Source organism: Thunnus thynnus, chromosome 19 (genome assembly GCF_963924715.1).
Source record: "Thunnus thynnus chromosome 19, fThuThy2.1, whole genome shotgun sequence".
Classification (NCBI taxonomy): domain Eukaryota; kingdom Metazoa; phylum Chordata; class Actinopteri; order Scombriformes; family Scombridae; genus Thunnus; species Thunnus thynnus.
The window spans coordinates 11,849,490-11,862,636 of NC_089535.1; the positions used below are offsets into that span (position 1 = coordinate 11,849,490).

General features: G+C 38.4%; 1 protein-coding gene across 5 annotated transcripts in view; it reads left to right on the forward strand.

Annotated features, from left to right (window-relative positions):
• The window catches only part of ccbe1 (collagen and calcium binding EGF domains 1), a 41,378-nt gene extending 32,093 nt beyond the window's left edge, over nt 1–9,285 (forward strand). For 2 of the 5 annotated variants that reach the window (XM_067574558.1, XM_067574557.1), the window contains exons 8-12: nt 109–217; nt 324–463; nt 2,356–2,391; nt 4,783–4,818; nt 5,197–9,281. In XM_067574558.1, coding sequence (XP_067430659.1) covers nt 109–217; nt 324–463; nt 2,356–2,391; nt 4,783–4,818; nt 5,197–5,472 — 597 coding nt within the window. In that variant the 3' untranslated portion in view covers nt 5,473–9,281. Of the gene's footprint in view, nt 1–108; nt 218–323; nt 464–2,355; nt 2,397–4,782; nt 4,819–5,196 lie in introns of all 5 variants that reach the window. The other 3 variants (XM_067574559.1, XM_067574560.1, XM_067574556.1) reach the window with 3 other exon arrangements.
• The last annotated feature ends 3,862 nt before the right edge of the window (nt 9,286–13,147 follow it).

A 13,147-nucleotide genomic window follows, 5' to 3' on the forward strand; every position in this document is an offset into this window, starting at 1 on the left:
TGATGAAAAAAAAAGAATCTCATCCCATGAGAGAATGTTAGCTAGCTAATTTATGTTAGCTATGTTCTTTACTTCCATTCAGTCTTTTTCTTTACATCCTTATTTAAGATGGCCATGCTGTCAAACAGTGCTGATGTCCCTGAGCAGATGACCAGCGAGAAAATCTTGACATCGCCTGTATTCTTAACAGGGCCTCCAGGTCTTCCTGGTCCTCCAGGTAAGACATGTAAACCTAAAGATGATGAAACAGTGTCATATTCAGAGTAAGGATGGTATCTGCTGTGATTACTTCAGTTGTCTTCAATCAGTCTTGATCATTTTAGGAGATCCAGGACCAGAGGGCTCTCCAGGACTTGCAGGACTGATAGGCCCTCCTGGCCCTCCTGGACCCAGGGGCTTGATGGGACCCATTGGACCCACACCAGACCTGTCCCACATTAAACGGGGCCCCAGAGGACCTGTGGTCAGTTGATGTTTACCCTTTTCTTCACAATTATTTTAAGTGATTGTGTTTAAGGAGAAAGATTTCCTTAGCATTTTAGATCCTAGAATTTTATTTCTTATATTCCTCATAAATCACAGCATAGGCTAAGTATAGCCTAAATATGTGTACTCTGTCTCTGACCTCTACTGCATTAAGTAAGTCTAGAAAACAGTACACCCGTTTCTTACGTCCAAATTTGTCTTCATTTTCAGTTGGTTCAGCTCCATACTTCTGCTTTGTATCACAAGGCAGAATTACTAAATTAATCTGGATTGCAGCACTGAATACAGTAAAACCTTGAACTTATTTACTTTAGTCTGTGTTCCAGATTTTATGAGGTTCTGGGTTTTACTCACCAAAATCATCAGATAATTTAGTAAGCCTGCATCTTGAGTCGGGCCTCTTGAGAGCTGTGATTGATTTAATTTTATGAAGAGAGCATGAGTTGGATGTATTGCTTGTGTTTCATCTGACACATTTCAAGAAGACATCAAAAACCAGCGTATACTCTTAAAGAAACACTTTTGCGAGGTGAAAAAGGATGACATTTGGTAATGGCAACAACAACAACAGAGAAAACTGAATCCATTTACAGCTTTTAGTTGTTTTTTTTGGCTTGCTGTGTTTTAGCGCACTGCCTCATCTTGCCTGCGAGTGTGAACCTCTCATGTTGATGTGTGGGATCCGAATCAAGAATGTGCAGGATGTGTTCATCGTGATATATTTCTACATTTTAAAGCTCTAGTATTTATGCAGTCTAGTTATTGATAAATTAAACTATCAACACCTGCAATCAGTCATATCACACACTGCATGGTGCCAAAACAAAAGGTCTGGAACACTGTTTTTATAGTAAATAGCAGGGCTGCACTTATAAAGCGCTTTTCTACCTTATCAGACAAAGCACTTTACAATGTTTGCCTCTCGTTTACCCATTTAGACACACACTCACACACCGATGGCGGCAAAGCTGCCATGCAAGGCGCTGGCCTGACCATCGGTAGCAACTTGGGGTTGGGGGTTCATTGTCTTGCTCAAGGACACTTTGACACATGGACAGGAAGAGCTAGGGAACTGAACCGCCAACCCTGCGGTTAGTGGACAACCCGCTCTACCTTCTGAGCCACAACCGCCCCTACACATAGTATAAAGTGATCCATAGTTTTGTGTGTGTTTCTGTGTGTGTGACATGGGAATGTGTGTTTTAATTCACAGCTCTTTATGTTCACAGCCTATTCATTTCATTATTGCACATGCTTGTGAGATCTGACTTCAGAGGGAGTTGTCCCTCTCACCACACAAATACCGATTGGATTCTGAGCACAGTTATGAGGTTTGGCCACCAGGTCACATGTGTTTGACGGCATGTCTGGGTTTCATAGATGATGAATGTGGGATAGTGTGTGACTCAGAGGCTTGGTACTGATCTGAATATTGGCCTCTATACAATATCTTCACACTTTTTTAATGATGATTATCCCAGGAAGGAGATCAAAGCATTCTTTACCATTGGGCTGAAGTCACTCAAAACTGGCCCAGAGGCAGGCACACAGTTAATCTTGGATAATCTCTGTTGGTGGAACACGATGAAGATGTCAGTGTTGTATCAAAAAAGATTTAAAGTAGATGAGTTTCCTGTGAAAATAATGAATCAAACATTTACTCATCTTTGTTTGGACAGAAGGTAGGAAAACACCATCAACAAGTCACCAGCACGTCATCAGACTAACACAGCTAGACAGACAATCACAAGCATATTCACACTCATAGGCACGTAACTGTATCCAGTCCAACTGACTTGTATGTCTTGGGAGTGTGGGAGCGTGGGAGGAAACAGACAAATATGAAATACTTTTCTTTTTATTTAACAGGGGCCTCCAGGAGCACCAGGAAAAGATGGCCTGAAGGTGAGGTCAGCTGATATTTTCTAACCTTTTCCTATCTGTTTAAAAATGTAACTTTTCTTAAACAACAAAAATTCTCTTGAAGAGCAGGGGTCCTGCGCATTGCCCCTCGGGCTGAGGAGTCATTCATGTTGGCAGCACTCTTGGCTCATTGAACTTGGCCTCTCTTAAAGGAAAGAAAATGAAGTTGGTGCAGAAGGTTCAGAAGTACCAACTAGATACATTTGGCTCAACTGCCAACACCATGTCTGTCAAAAGATGTTTCTCAATAGCTTAATTGTTTCTCCATTTCGCCAGATGGTATAGGTGCCAGGATACTCAGAAATCCTCAGCTGGATGCTACACATGCAGATGATAAAATCACTTAACTGCAAGTTACTACAAGTTGCGCAGAGGAAAAGTAATGTGCCCAACAGCAATTTGCACAATTTTAATGCTCTTGTTGGCAATGATTAGAAAGACCAAAAGAACACGATTTGGTGGAACAGATCCTCAATATGAAGACAAGCAGAGCATTGTTATTTGGTCCCTCAGTAGCCATGAATAGGTTCAAACGTGGTACAGGACCATCTTGTATTTGAGATTATCTGACTATCTGATCACAATTTGTTCAGAGTGACATAATCTCTGATAAACATGATTTATCTCACCTGTAAACAAGTTTCTCCTACTTGTTGGATCAGAGTTGACCCAGTTCACAAGGAGCTGGGGCTAACAGTAGTCTGTCTGTTCAAGTAACAACCCAGTAACTTCTTCCTGCTTACCAGTTTGAAGACTCTGGATACCTCTAGGGTATTGGAGTTGTCTGGATTATCACATGGATTTCATGAACAATTCCCTTAGATTGTCTGATGGGTGTAAGTGAGTAGTAACCATCTTTCAAAAAGCTAACTGGAATGTTTTTCTCTGCTTTGCCTCCCTGGGAAGCCTAAAGGCAAAGTGTTAAAAAAAAGAGGCTCCAGCAGATGGTTGAGCTTCAGATTAAGGAGGCACAATGCAGATTCCATCCTGGTTACAGCGAGATTTATGTTCACATTTTTCACATTTTTTTTGCATTAAACCAGATTTGTGTGTGCCTTCCTTCTCGTTTCTGAGATATTCATAGGCTGAAAATTAAAAAGCTGCTGAGCTCAGAAGAATGTCTGATTGGAGACATTGGTCCACTCTCATTCAGATTGGGAGTACACACTTGTGACAAATGGAGCTGTTGTTTTCATGTCCGTGACAACAATGGTGAAACAAAGACTAGTAGCCACAAAGTAAAGTTTTATTAAAAAATAAAAGTCATCTTCCTGTCAATCTTTAATTTGATCCTCACCGGTGACAAGTACAGCAGGTCGGTTGTGCAGTGAGGCTTAAACGTTTCTCTGCTGGTGCTGAAGCTGATCTTCAAGGAGAGTTTGAATGTCTCTGATCCAGCAGAGCGTCAGAATCAATTTAGAGTGAAAGCAGCCAGTTTAGGTTGTTCAGGCAGGTAATAAATGACAGACTCGGAGACCATGAAGTGACTGTGATTAGACAGGAATCTGGTTTTGATGGTGTAACAAAACTTAAATTTGAATCATAAAAAAAAACTCCTGCTCAGGGGAAAATATTTGCAACCTGTTTCTTGATTTATTACAGCTTGTAATTTTGATCAATAAAGATTGTGTTACTCTTTCAATGACCTGTCATCCGTGCCATACTGACTCAGAGAGGTATGAGGTACAAAAGCCAAAGCTGTTCTGATCTTGCGTTAGCCCTTGGCTCTTGTTATACTCGTAACACTGTTTGCATAGCTTGTGGATCACGTATGGAACAACTTAGGTACATCTGCCTTTTTAACATTGTACCTTGGTATTCTTTCAGTACAGCCGGGATGTTTGTGTGGATAGATTGGAGGGTGATGGTAATCTGTCTCTCTGAGTAACAAATCCAAACCATCTGCCAAAACACTCACAGCCCCGATGTGACCCTGAGCCTGGTGAACAACCACGGTAGTCAGGTCAACGTGTGTACGCTACCGTAGGTCAACAGGCTGCCATGACTCTTCACAGTCAAGCTATATGTACTATGTATGTTTAATATTATGTGAGCAGCACACATACACAGAGCATTGTTTCTGAACTGGCTAAGCAATAAATGAAAATACAGTTTGAGCAACCAGCTCTCCTGGTTTCTGATGTGACTGTTGGTTTGTCAAACAATGCATTTTTCTTATAGTGTTACTTATTGATTCACCTCTCTTTTAATCCAACAGGCAATCATGGTCACTCTTTTCATGATCTCAATTTTCTCTCCCTTCCTTTTACGCTTTAAAAAAGCACTCTCTAACACGAATATTATGAATTTTTCTCATGCTGTTTTCCCCCCACTGTAATTCATCTAAGCTAAATATTTGTTTTCTTTCCCCAGGGGGATAGAGGAGCTCCTGGGCTTGCCGGACCACCAGTAAGACACCAGCTATCTATATTGATGCCACACTATTATAACTTGTTACTGTTAACATTATTTTTAAAGTAAAGCATAGCTGAAAAACAGACCACTGTGGACTCTGGACATTAAATGACACAGTTAATGATACTGTCAAACTCAAACATAAATAGTATCTGGTACAGAGTAAACATTTACCTCTTAGATAAACACTGATGGTGCTAAGTTAAATCATGAGAAAAAGCTCAGTAGCAACTGGCGGAAGATATGTCATAATTCTATTAAATGTAGCATGTCAGCATGTTTCTTTAAAAATGATAGTAATTTTTAATTAAGGTTCCACAATAATTAAAAAGATAAACAGCTAAATACATCTTTGTTGTACTTGACTCGTAGGGCCCTCCAGGCTCCTTTGACTTCCTGCTTCTGCTGATGGCAGACATCCGGAACGATATTGCTGACCTGCAGAGCAAGGTGTACGGTCGACCGATGCCCTCTCCGGGAGACGACTTTCCCGTTGTCCCCGACAGCTGGAGGGACGACCAGGACAGTCTGGATACGGGCTCAGGTGAGGACTACAAGGAGCCTCCACCTCGGACAGGCGGAGGCTCCAAGAAGAACAAGAAGAGGAAACCAGCACCACAGAGAACAGACTTTGACTGGAATATCTGAGGAGGGTGGATTTAAATACTTTATGTGAGGTGTAAATATTGAAGTGGTTTGCTTTTTTTATTTAAGTGGTTTTTAACAGAATGTACTGTATGCCTTTTTGATCACAGATGTTTATTTTTGTATATTATACAAGATTATGTGTGACTATTTTTTAACAGAATGAGTAGACTGTGCAAATGCATGTTTTTTATTTTTTTTTATATTTTCAGAAATATATGGTTCCTCCACAGCACATTAAATAAGTCTCCCATAAAAGCGGTTCTACCCCATTATTTTTGCCAATATATTCCGCTTCACTCAAAATAAATAAGAAAGTAAGCAATTTCTTAATGATGAATCAGTTGACATAATCATACTTAAATTAAAAAAAGGGATTAAAGCAGCACGAATGTTGGATCGGGGCGTTAAGACTCTGTACTGACTCTAATGCCTTCAGTCTCCATCTGTAACGCCTCACTGTAGTGTTCAGTTGCCATGGCAGCAAAGTAATAACAAGTTAATGAAGATGAATACTTGCAAAGCCGCTTGAGATTTGTTTCAAAACTGTTATTGCTGATGTAGTCATGTTGACATGCGCTGTGTCAAGTTGTAATTCTTGTCTGGGCTTCAAATAATTTTTTGATAAAAACAATGCATGTGTAAATCATTACATATTTTAGATACTACATGCCAAATGGAACACACATGCTGACACAAAGGATAACAAGCTGACTCATTTCTCTGCACACAGGCCCTGTCTTTGTCCACTTAACTTTAGTAGCCTGTCAATGTTATTCATTATTAGTATAAAGGAAAGATTCACAATTTTTCAAGTCTGTCTTAAAACAATAGTCAGGTGCCCATATGATCATTGAAACAGGTAATATTCATACTGACCATTAAAAGATCCCTTCCTAATGCACCAGCATCAGTCCCCCTCTTTTTGTACTGACATGGATTTAAATGTTTATCTGAAGATAATATAATCTGAAAATAATATCCAGCAGTCCAGGTTAGTCAAATCAAGTGGATATCTTTAAAATATAAAGTCTTGTTAGCATAAAATTCCCTCTTTGTGTCTGGTCAGACAGTGTTTTCCTGTTGAGCTGAGGTGTAAGGATCGTAACGAAAAGAGGTAATTTGGTACTAAAAAAACTACAGCTTTGAAAGATATCTGCTGGATTTGACTAATTTGGATGGCCAAAGCATCATAGTAGTTTCAGATAAACTCTCAAATACATTTGTTCCCCATCACTTACATAGGAAGCACATTAAGGGATCCTTTAATGGTCAGTATGAACAGAAGGAATGATTAAAGCAGGCAAAACCTGTTTCAGTGTTTATAGGGGTAAACAGACTTGAAAAATTATGAATTTATCTTTTAAATCCAACCCTTGTTTAATTCAATTGCTGCAGGAAATGTTCAATTCAAAGCTTCCATAATAGGACAGAGTGATGACCCTTCCCACTAATTGTGAAATGCAATGCAAAGACATACATATCTAAACTCATTTTAGGTTATGGGGAACAAAAATCAGGCCATGTTCCTGGCTGTATGCAGTCAGTTGTTGGGTGTGTGGATGTTAGTCGACTGAATTTCAAACATGATTTGATTCTGTTCTCCACCAGAGGGAGACCTTCTCAAAGCCAAGCCTCCAACGTACTGACACTTAAAAAATTCTGGGTAACGTCCCATTTTTAGGTTCTTGGTTCAGCAGTACCGTAACATTTGGAAATAAATGAATTGCTATGCAAGCTAGGAGATTTCCACTTCTCTTCTCAGCAGAAATGAATGTTGGACTTGGCTTACTGAGTAAAATGAGTCACACTGAAACTAACCAGAAAATATGAGATGTGCTGATTTTTAAGGCTGAAGACTCAGAACATTTATAAGAATTCATCTTACGGTTAGTGAGGAGATTTACTCATATATTCAAGACTTTACATACAGTTATCACTGTAGAGAACTTACTTTATTCGGGTATTATGTGATGTATGGCTGAATCATCACTGTGTCACAAGCACTGACAGAGAAATGCAAATAAAGTACACAAAAAAGTGTAATAGCATCACTGAAAATGCATTATTTTCTTCCATTCTAAGTACAATATCTCACAACACAAATAGGATTATATAATATAATATTCCTCTATTCCTTACTATTATTTAACATAATCTCACTCAGGTTTCCGCACTTTTAGGTAAAATACTGAATGGAGGTATGATGTCATAGCTGGAAGAGGCAGAGCAGGCTGGGCCTCCGAAGGGAGGACAAGGTTTTGGCGTTGGGTGTCCAACGGATTTTTGGATAGGCCTTCTCTGAAGTCATAAAACTTGTTATTTCAAACTTTTTTTTGTTCACCTTTGACTCTCTCGCTCCTGGCTTGCAATCTATCTGACTCTGCCTTTGCTTGGAAGAAGAGAAGTTGCTGATACAAACTTGGGAGCTTGACCAAAACAAGGTGATGTCACTTTTTTATTTTCATGAATAACAAGACTACACAATAAAAATAAAAAACTCTCATGTAGTCTCATGTATCAGCACTGCTCCAAGGCTCTCATATTGTATTATAATTCATCAGCCACAGCAGAATAAAGTGATTTATCACAGCTGTCAAGTGAGCATGAGAACTTTTATTTTGCACATTATGACTTCTAATTAAAATATTTCACCCAGTAAATCTCATTTATTAGTATTATTAATAATTATTATATTGTATGTGGGTTTGTTATAACTTTATGTTTAAAAATTGAGTTTTGTTTCTTAATACATTATAAAGAAAAAGAATGTAGGCCTGTGGGTGCAAGTTATATTACCTTTGTCTTTATAACATAATAAAAGTTTATTTTTATGATAGCATGTTTCCAGCTTTTACACCACAACAATATAATAAAAAGAAATTTCACAGCAGGTGCATGAGCAGGAGCTCATCTTAATGTGACTTGTATCACAACAAGGCTGTAGTTGTCCGACATTACTGATGTAAAATAATGAAATGCAGTGGTGGGATATAACTATGTATATTAACACAAGCACTGTACTGTAATGTACAATTTTAAGGTGCCAGTACTAAACTTAGGTATTTATATTTTTTCTTCACCACCTTTCATAGGGAAATATTGTGTTTTTTACTCTACTGATATGATTAGTTTTTAAAATGTAATTTTGTTGTTAGAGATTAAACTAGCCAACAGTAATTAAAAAGGAAAAATAATTGAATTTTGATCAACAACAGCATAAAACACGCCAATGCAACAGTGATAATAATGCAATTACGTATTTTTTTGCTGACGAGACCACTGTAAATACTTTAAGTTGTAATGGAGCATTTGTATACTTGTATTGCTACTTTTCCTTAAGTAAAGGATCTGAATACATCTTCTACAGCTGATGTTATGTTATGCTGTGATATGTGACAGCGTCTAGGCCTCAAGACCAATTTCCATTTTAATTTGGTTGCTGGGATCTGAAGAGTGGCTCACTGGGAGTGATGGCTGACACCTGGGTTGGTTTGACTGCTCACCTATATATAAACACCAGATGCCTGAGCAGTCAGTCTCTCTCTCCTGTGGTTACTTGGTTTGGGTTGAACTTTGGTTGATTTATTTGATGTTGACACATACACACACTACACACATTACTGATGAACTGACTGCATACTCAATTTAGCTTCATTAAATAAATGTATTGTACTACAAGAGTCATGTGTGGTCTCCACATTTTGTCATTCCTTTGAGTCGGGTCGTGACAGATAAATATTAATCAATCAGCACAAGCATCCTCCTGCTTTCCTCCTCAGCTCAGGTGAGTCATTTCTGCACCAAAGCACGTCACAAGGGCGTCGATAAGCTGACATACAGGATTCCAGCTTTAATTTAGAGTCTATTGTCTTTTTGTTCCAAATTTTTTGCTCTACATGTTAATTAGTTCATATGCTAACATAAAAAATCCCTCTTAAACCTTTTGCACACTTTAAAAAATGTTATTAGGCCTAATTAACATTTTAGTTTTATTACAATCTATTTATTTTTATGTAATGTTTTATCATTTTATTTTGACTTATGTCTTTTATTGCTCACATTTTCTTTTATTATTTTAACTCTTCTCTTACCATTTACTTATCTTTTATTGTTGTCTTACCAAATGAATTCTTTTCTTTCTAATCTATTATTATATTTTAGTATTTACGTATTTATTTTGTTTACATTTTACAAGTCACTGTGTTTAAATGTTGGTATTTTACTTGTATATTGTTGTGCATTAGTCTCCCAATCCATATTTACCGTCCTGTGCATTTTTCAAAGCACTTTGAATTCCATTCAACTTATGAAAGTTGCTGTGTAATAAAGTTTGATTGATTGATAATCATCCTTTAGTGTAGTCTAAACAGGACAAAATGTTAACCGGGCTGTGATGAAACACTCATTAAGGAGTTTAATTCTTTTTATTTAAAAAAAAGTGTTTGACAAATAATGACTTGCTTTAATGAAAGAATTCACTTTTACTACAGTACACTGTGCTCTGGTTGTCAGTACCCCTCTAAATCCACTAGGTGGCAGTCATTTCTCAGTCCTCAGTCTTACAGTATAGAGTATGTGCTGTGTGCTGACATGGCTCTGAATGATGCACGGCACACAGTGTACAGTGAACTCATTAAACTTTTCATTGTAGTTCACAGAGAAGCACATGAAGATAATCAAAACACAATCATGAATAAAGCTTTGTTGGGATTTTCACTCAGCATGGTTATGTGTCACCATTCTCTTTCATGTTTGTCTTTGGATTTAATGAAATTAGATGTTCTTACGCAACAATGTTTAATATCCTTCCTCTCAAAAATGTTTGACAACATAGTTGGCAGCCTCCAATGACCATATTAAGTAAAAAAAAAAAAAATACAACATTAGGGTTTTCTCTGTCAGAGTAATTCTTGAAACTATTTTGTGATAATCTGTTACATTTTGAAGCAAATTAATGATCATCAACTTTTTTTTTACACATTTATGGCACATTTATGGCATATTTATGGCACATTTTGGCACATTTTTGGCGATCAATCAATATCCATGGCCTTTGTTGTCAACTAAAATTAAACAAACAATAGCGTCATTATAATTATCAATATTATCACCATTCAAATTATGTAATCAACAACAAAAACAGATTTAACACTACATCATTGTTTACATGCTACGTATTTGTTTCATAATGAGCCCATTTTCAGAGAACAGTACATGTCATGATTTGCATTTGATTAAAGAGGGACCGAAATTAAAGTCTTGTGCACATCCTTTTAACAAGATTAGGTCATCTCTTCCAGAAGAAGATAGAAAAAACTTGGCAGTATATTTCTCAAAAAATCCCTTCTGGAAGTAATTAATCACCATCATACAAGGGCAAGTCTTAAAAGATTTCAAATATTTGCTGAAGTACCCCCTTGTTCCTAATTATATCTCCCTGCGTGTCCCCCTCATTATTTAGACCTACCCACGAAAAAGATGCAACACTGAATGGGAACCGCCACACATCCAGCCCCCTTTTTTCAAAGCAAATGTTTAATAGCAAATGAATGAGTGAGTTACTGTGCTGTAATAAAGGCCTTAATGAGGTAATTTTATTAGTAGCGGCTGCCCAGAACTGTTTGAAACAGATGGGGGAAACAAACAGAGAGGCAGCATAGAGAAAATTAGTGTTACCCAATTCATTAATTAATGCATTAGTGTGGGCAGCAAATTAACTGCCCCAAAAATCCTCCATTCAGTGAAGATTATGATGAAAAAAACACATTGTTGCCCTCCAACGTAATTACAAGACAGTGCAAATTCAATTCTAATGAGGCGAAAGGCACCCCCTTAACATACATCCCCTATTTCCCCCTCTAAAAGGGCTTGCTCTTGTCGAGGCCTAAGTTTAAGGAAGTATTGAGAGTGAAGGAAACAATAATGAGAGATCGGCTTGGTCCTTGCTGCTTTATATGCTGCAAACAGGTAAAGAGGATTGAATGGCTCTCTTTCTGGGACTCCTGGGGGGCCGGTCTTCCCAGCACAACAACACTTGGCCCTGAGAAAAGGGTCCGCTGAGGAGCCTGGAGAGTGAATAGACCTGTGCTGCAGTGGGTCAAACTGAATGGCCACAAGGTTCTTCAATGATTACAAACTATGTTGTGCCAGCCCGGTCTCCACACATGTACACAGACACATGCCTACGCACGGACACACGCACACAGAAACACACAGCCATCACCCTTCCACCTCTCCCTCTCATTGAGTTATCTTTACTCAGGCTTTGTCTCCTCTAATTGGAGCTGATGAGGGACTAATTGGTAGCTTTTTTACAACACCCAGTACTTAAGCAATGGCAAACTGAGGGAGGCAGCATGAGCAGAGTTAATGAGAGGCTTTGCACAAATAAAAGCTTTAAAATGGGCCTGTTTCACAGAATGGGAGAAAAGGAAAGTTGAGGATATCCTTTGTGTCCTCCACATCTTTCACTTATGTGCAGGTATCTGAAAAGAAGAGGGAGTGGTGGAGAGCATGCAGTGGTTGCTGAAACGTTGAGCACTTGTGCGCATAAAGGGATCTGTTCTGTATTGTTTGGGGGCCCATCATTTAGTGTGTCTGTTAATAATGAGAAAGGGCTGCTCCTCAAATGAATGTGGCAAAGTCCTTAGGGGACAACAAGTGCCCTCTCTTCCCCCGGACCACACTGGACTGTGTTGAAGCAATCTGAAATAAAGGTTTAGTCTTTCGGCATTGTTAAGGGTGAGTATGTGGCCTATGTGCGCAGAATTGAGCCAACAAATAATACAGCATCAATAGTCTGTATTTATTGAAAGGTCCAATGTGGGGTAATCATTAAATCCTTTGTAGATAATTGTTTCAAATGATCATGAATCAAATTCAAAAACGGGTCTCTTGTTGGGTGCACGCCCATCATTTGTGACATTATAGACATACTGCAGGATAATTATGCTCACCGCATGGTAATTTAGACATAAAAATGATGCTCACTGGTCTTCTAGAGCACAGCATGTTCAACCACATGACATTTCCTCAGCATGCTGTCATCTCAGCAGACATTTTGTTCACATGGTAATGTGGTTTGCTTTGTGCTTTTCGGGTATAAATAAACACCATGAAGCAACAGGCTTCATTTAACTAAGCCATGGTGTCACACCAGGAGGTAACCAGCCACTCTCCCTTTCCCACTAATGTGACACGGGCAATACAAACTTCTTTAGATGCCCAGATCCTCCAGGGACAAGTAGCCCCATGCACAGAACAACTGTTATTTGTTTTATCTTATTAGGCCAGTTTAGGGTCTCTAAATCTTGACAAATGACGGTCTACAATATACAGAGCAAGTAGAGATGAGGTGGAAAATATTACGACATTCGGAAGAAAGAAATTAAAGAAGAAACCAGCTCAAACTACATTCATCACAGGTATATATTGATCAAATTCAAACCCAGTATTACTCCATATATAGTATTATTTAAATTGAACTTCATATATTAATAGTGCAGGCTCCAGTAAATACAGTAAACTCAGATCAACTTGCTGTCACTTCCAAGATACGTTTACAACAGCATCGTATTATTCACTGGCCAAATATTTGTGCTGACTCATGTGATAGGCTATTCACAGTCTCGGTGACCCATTAACATCCTACAGGTTCCCATTGTGCACTACTAAA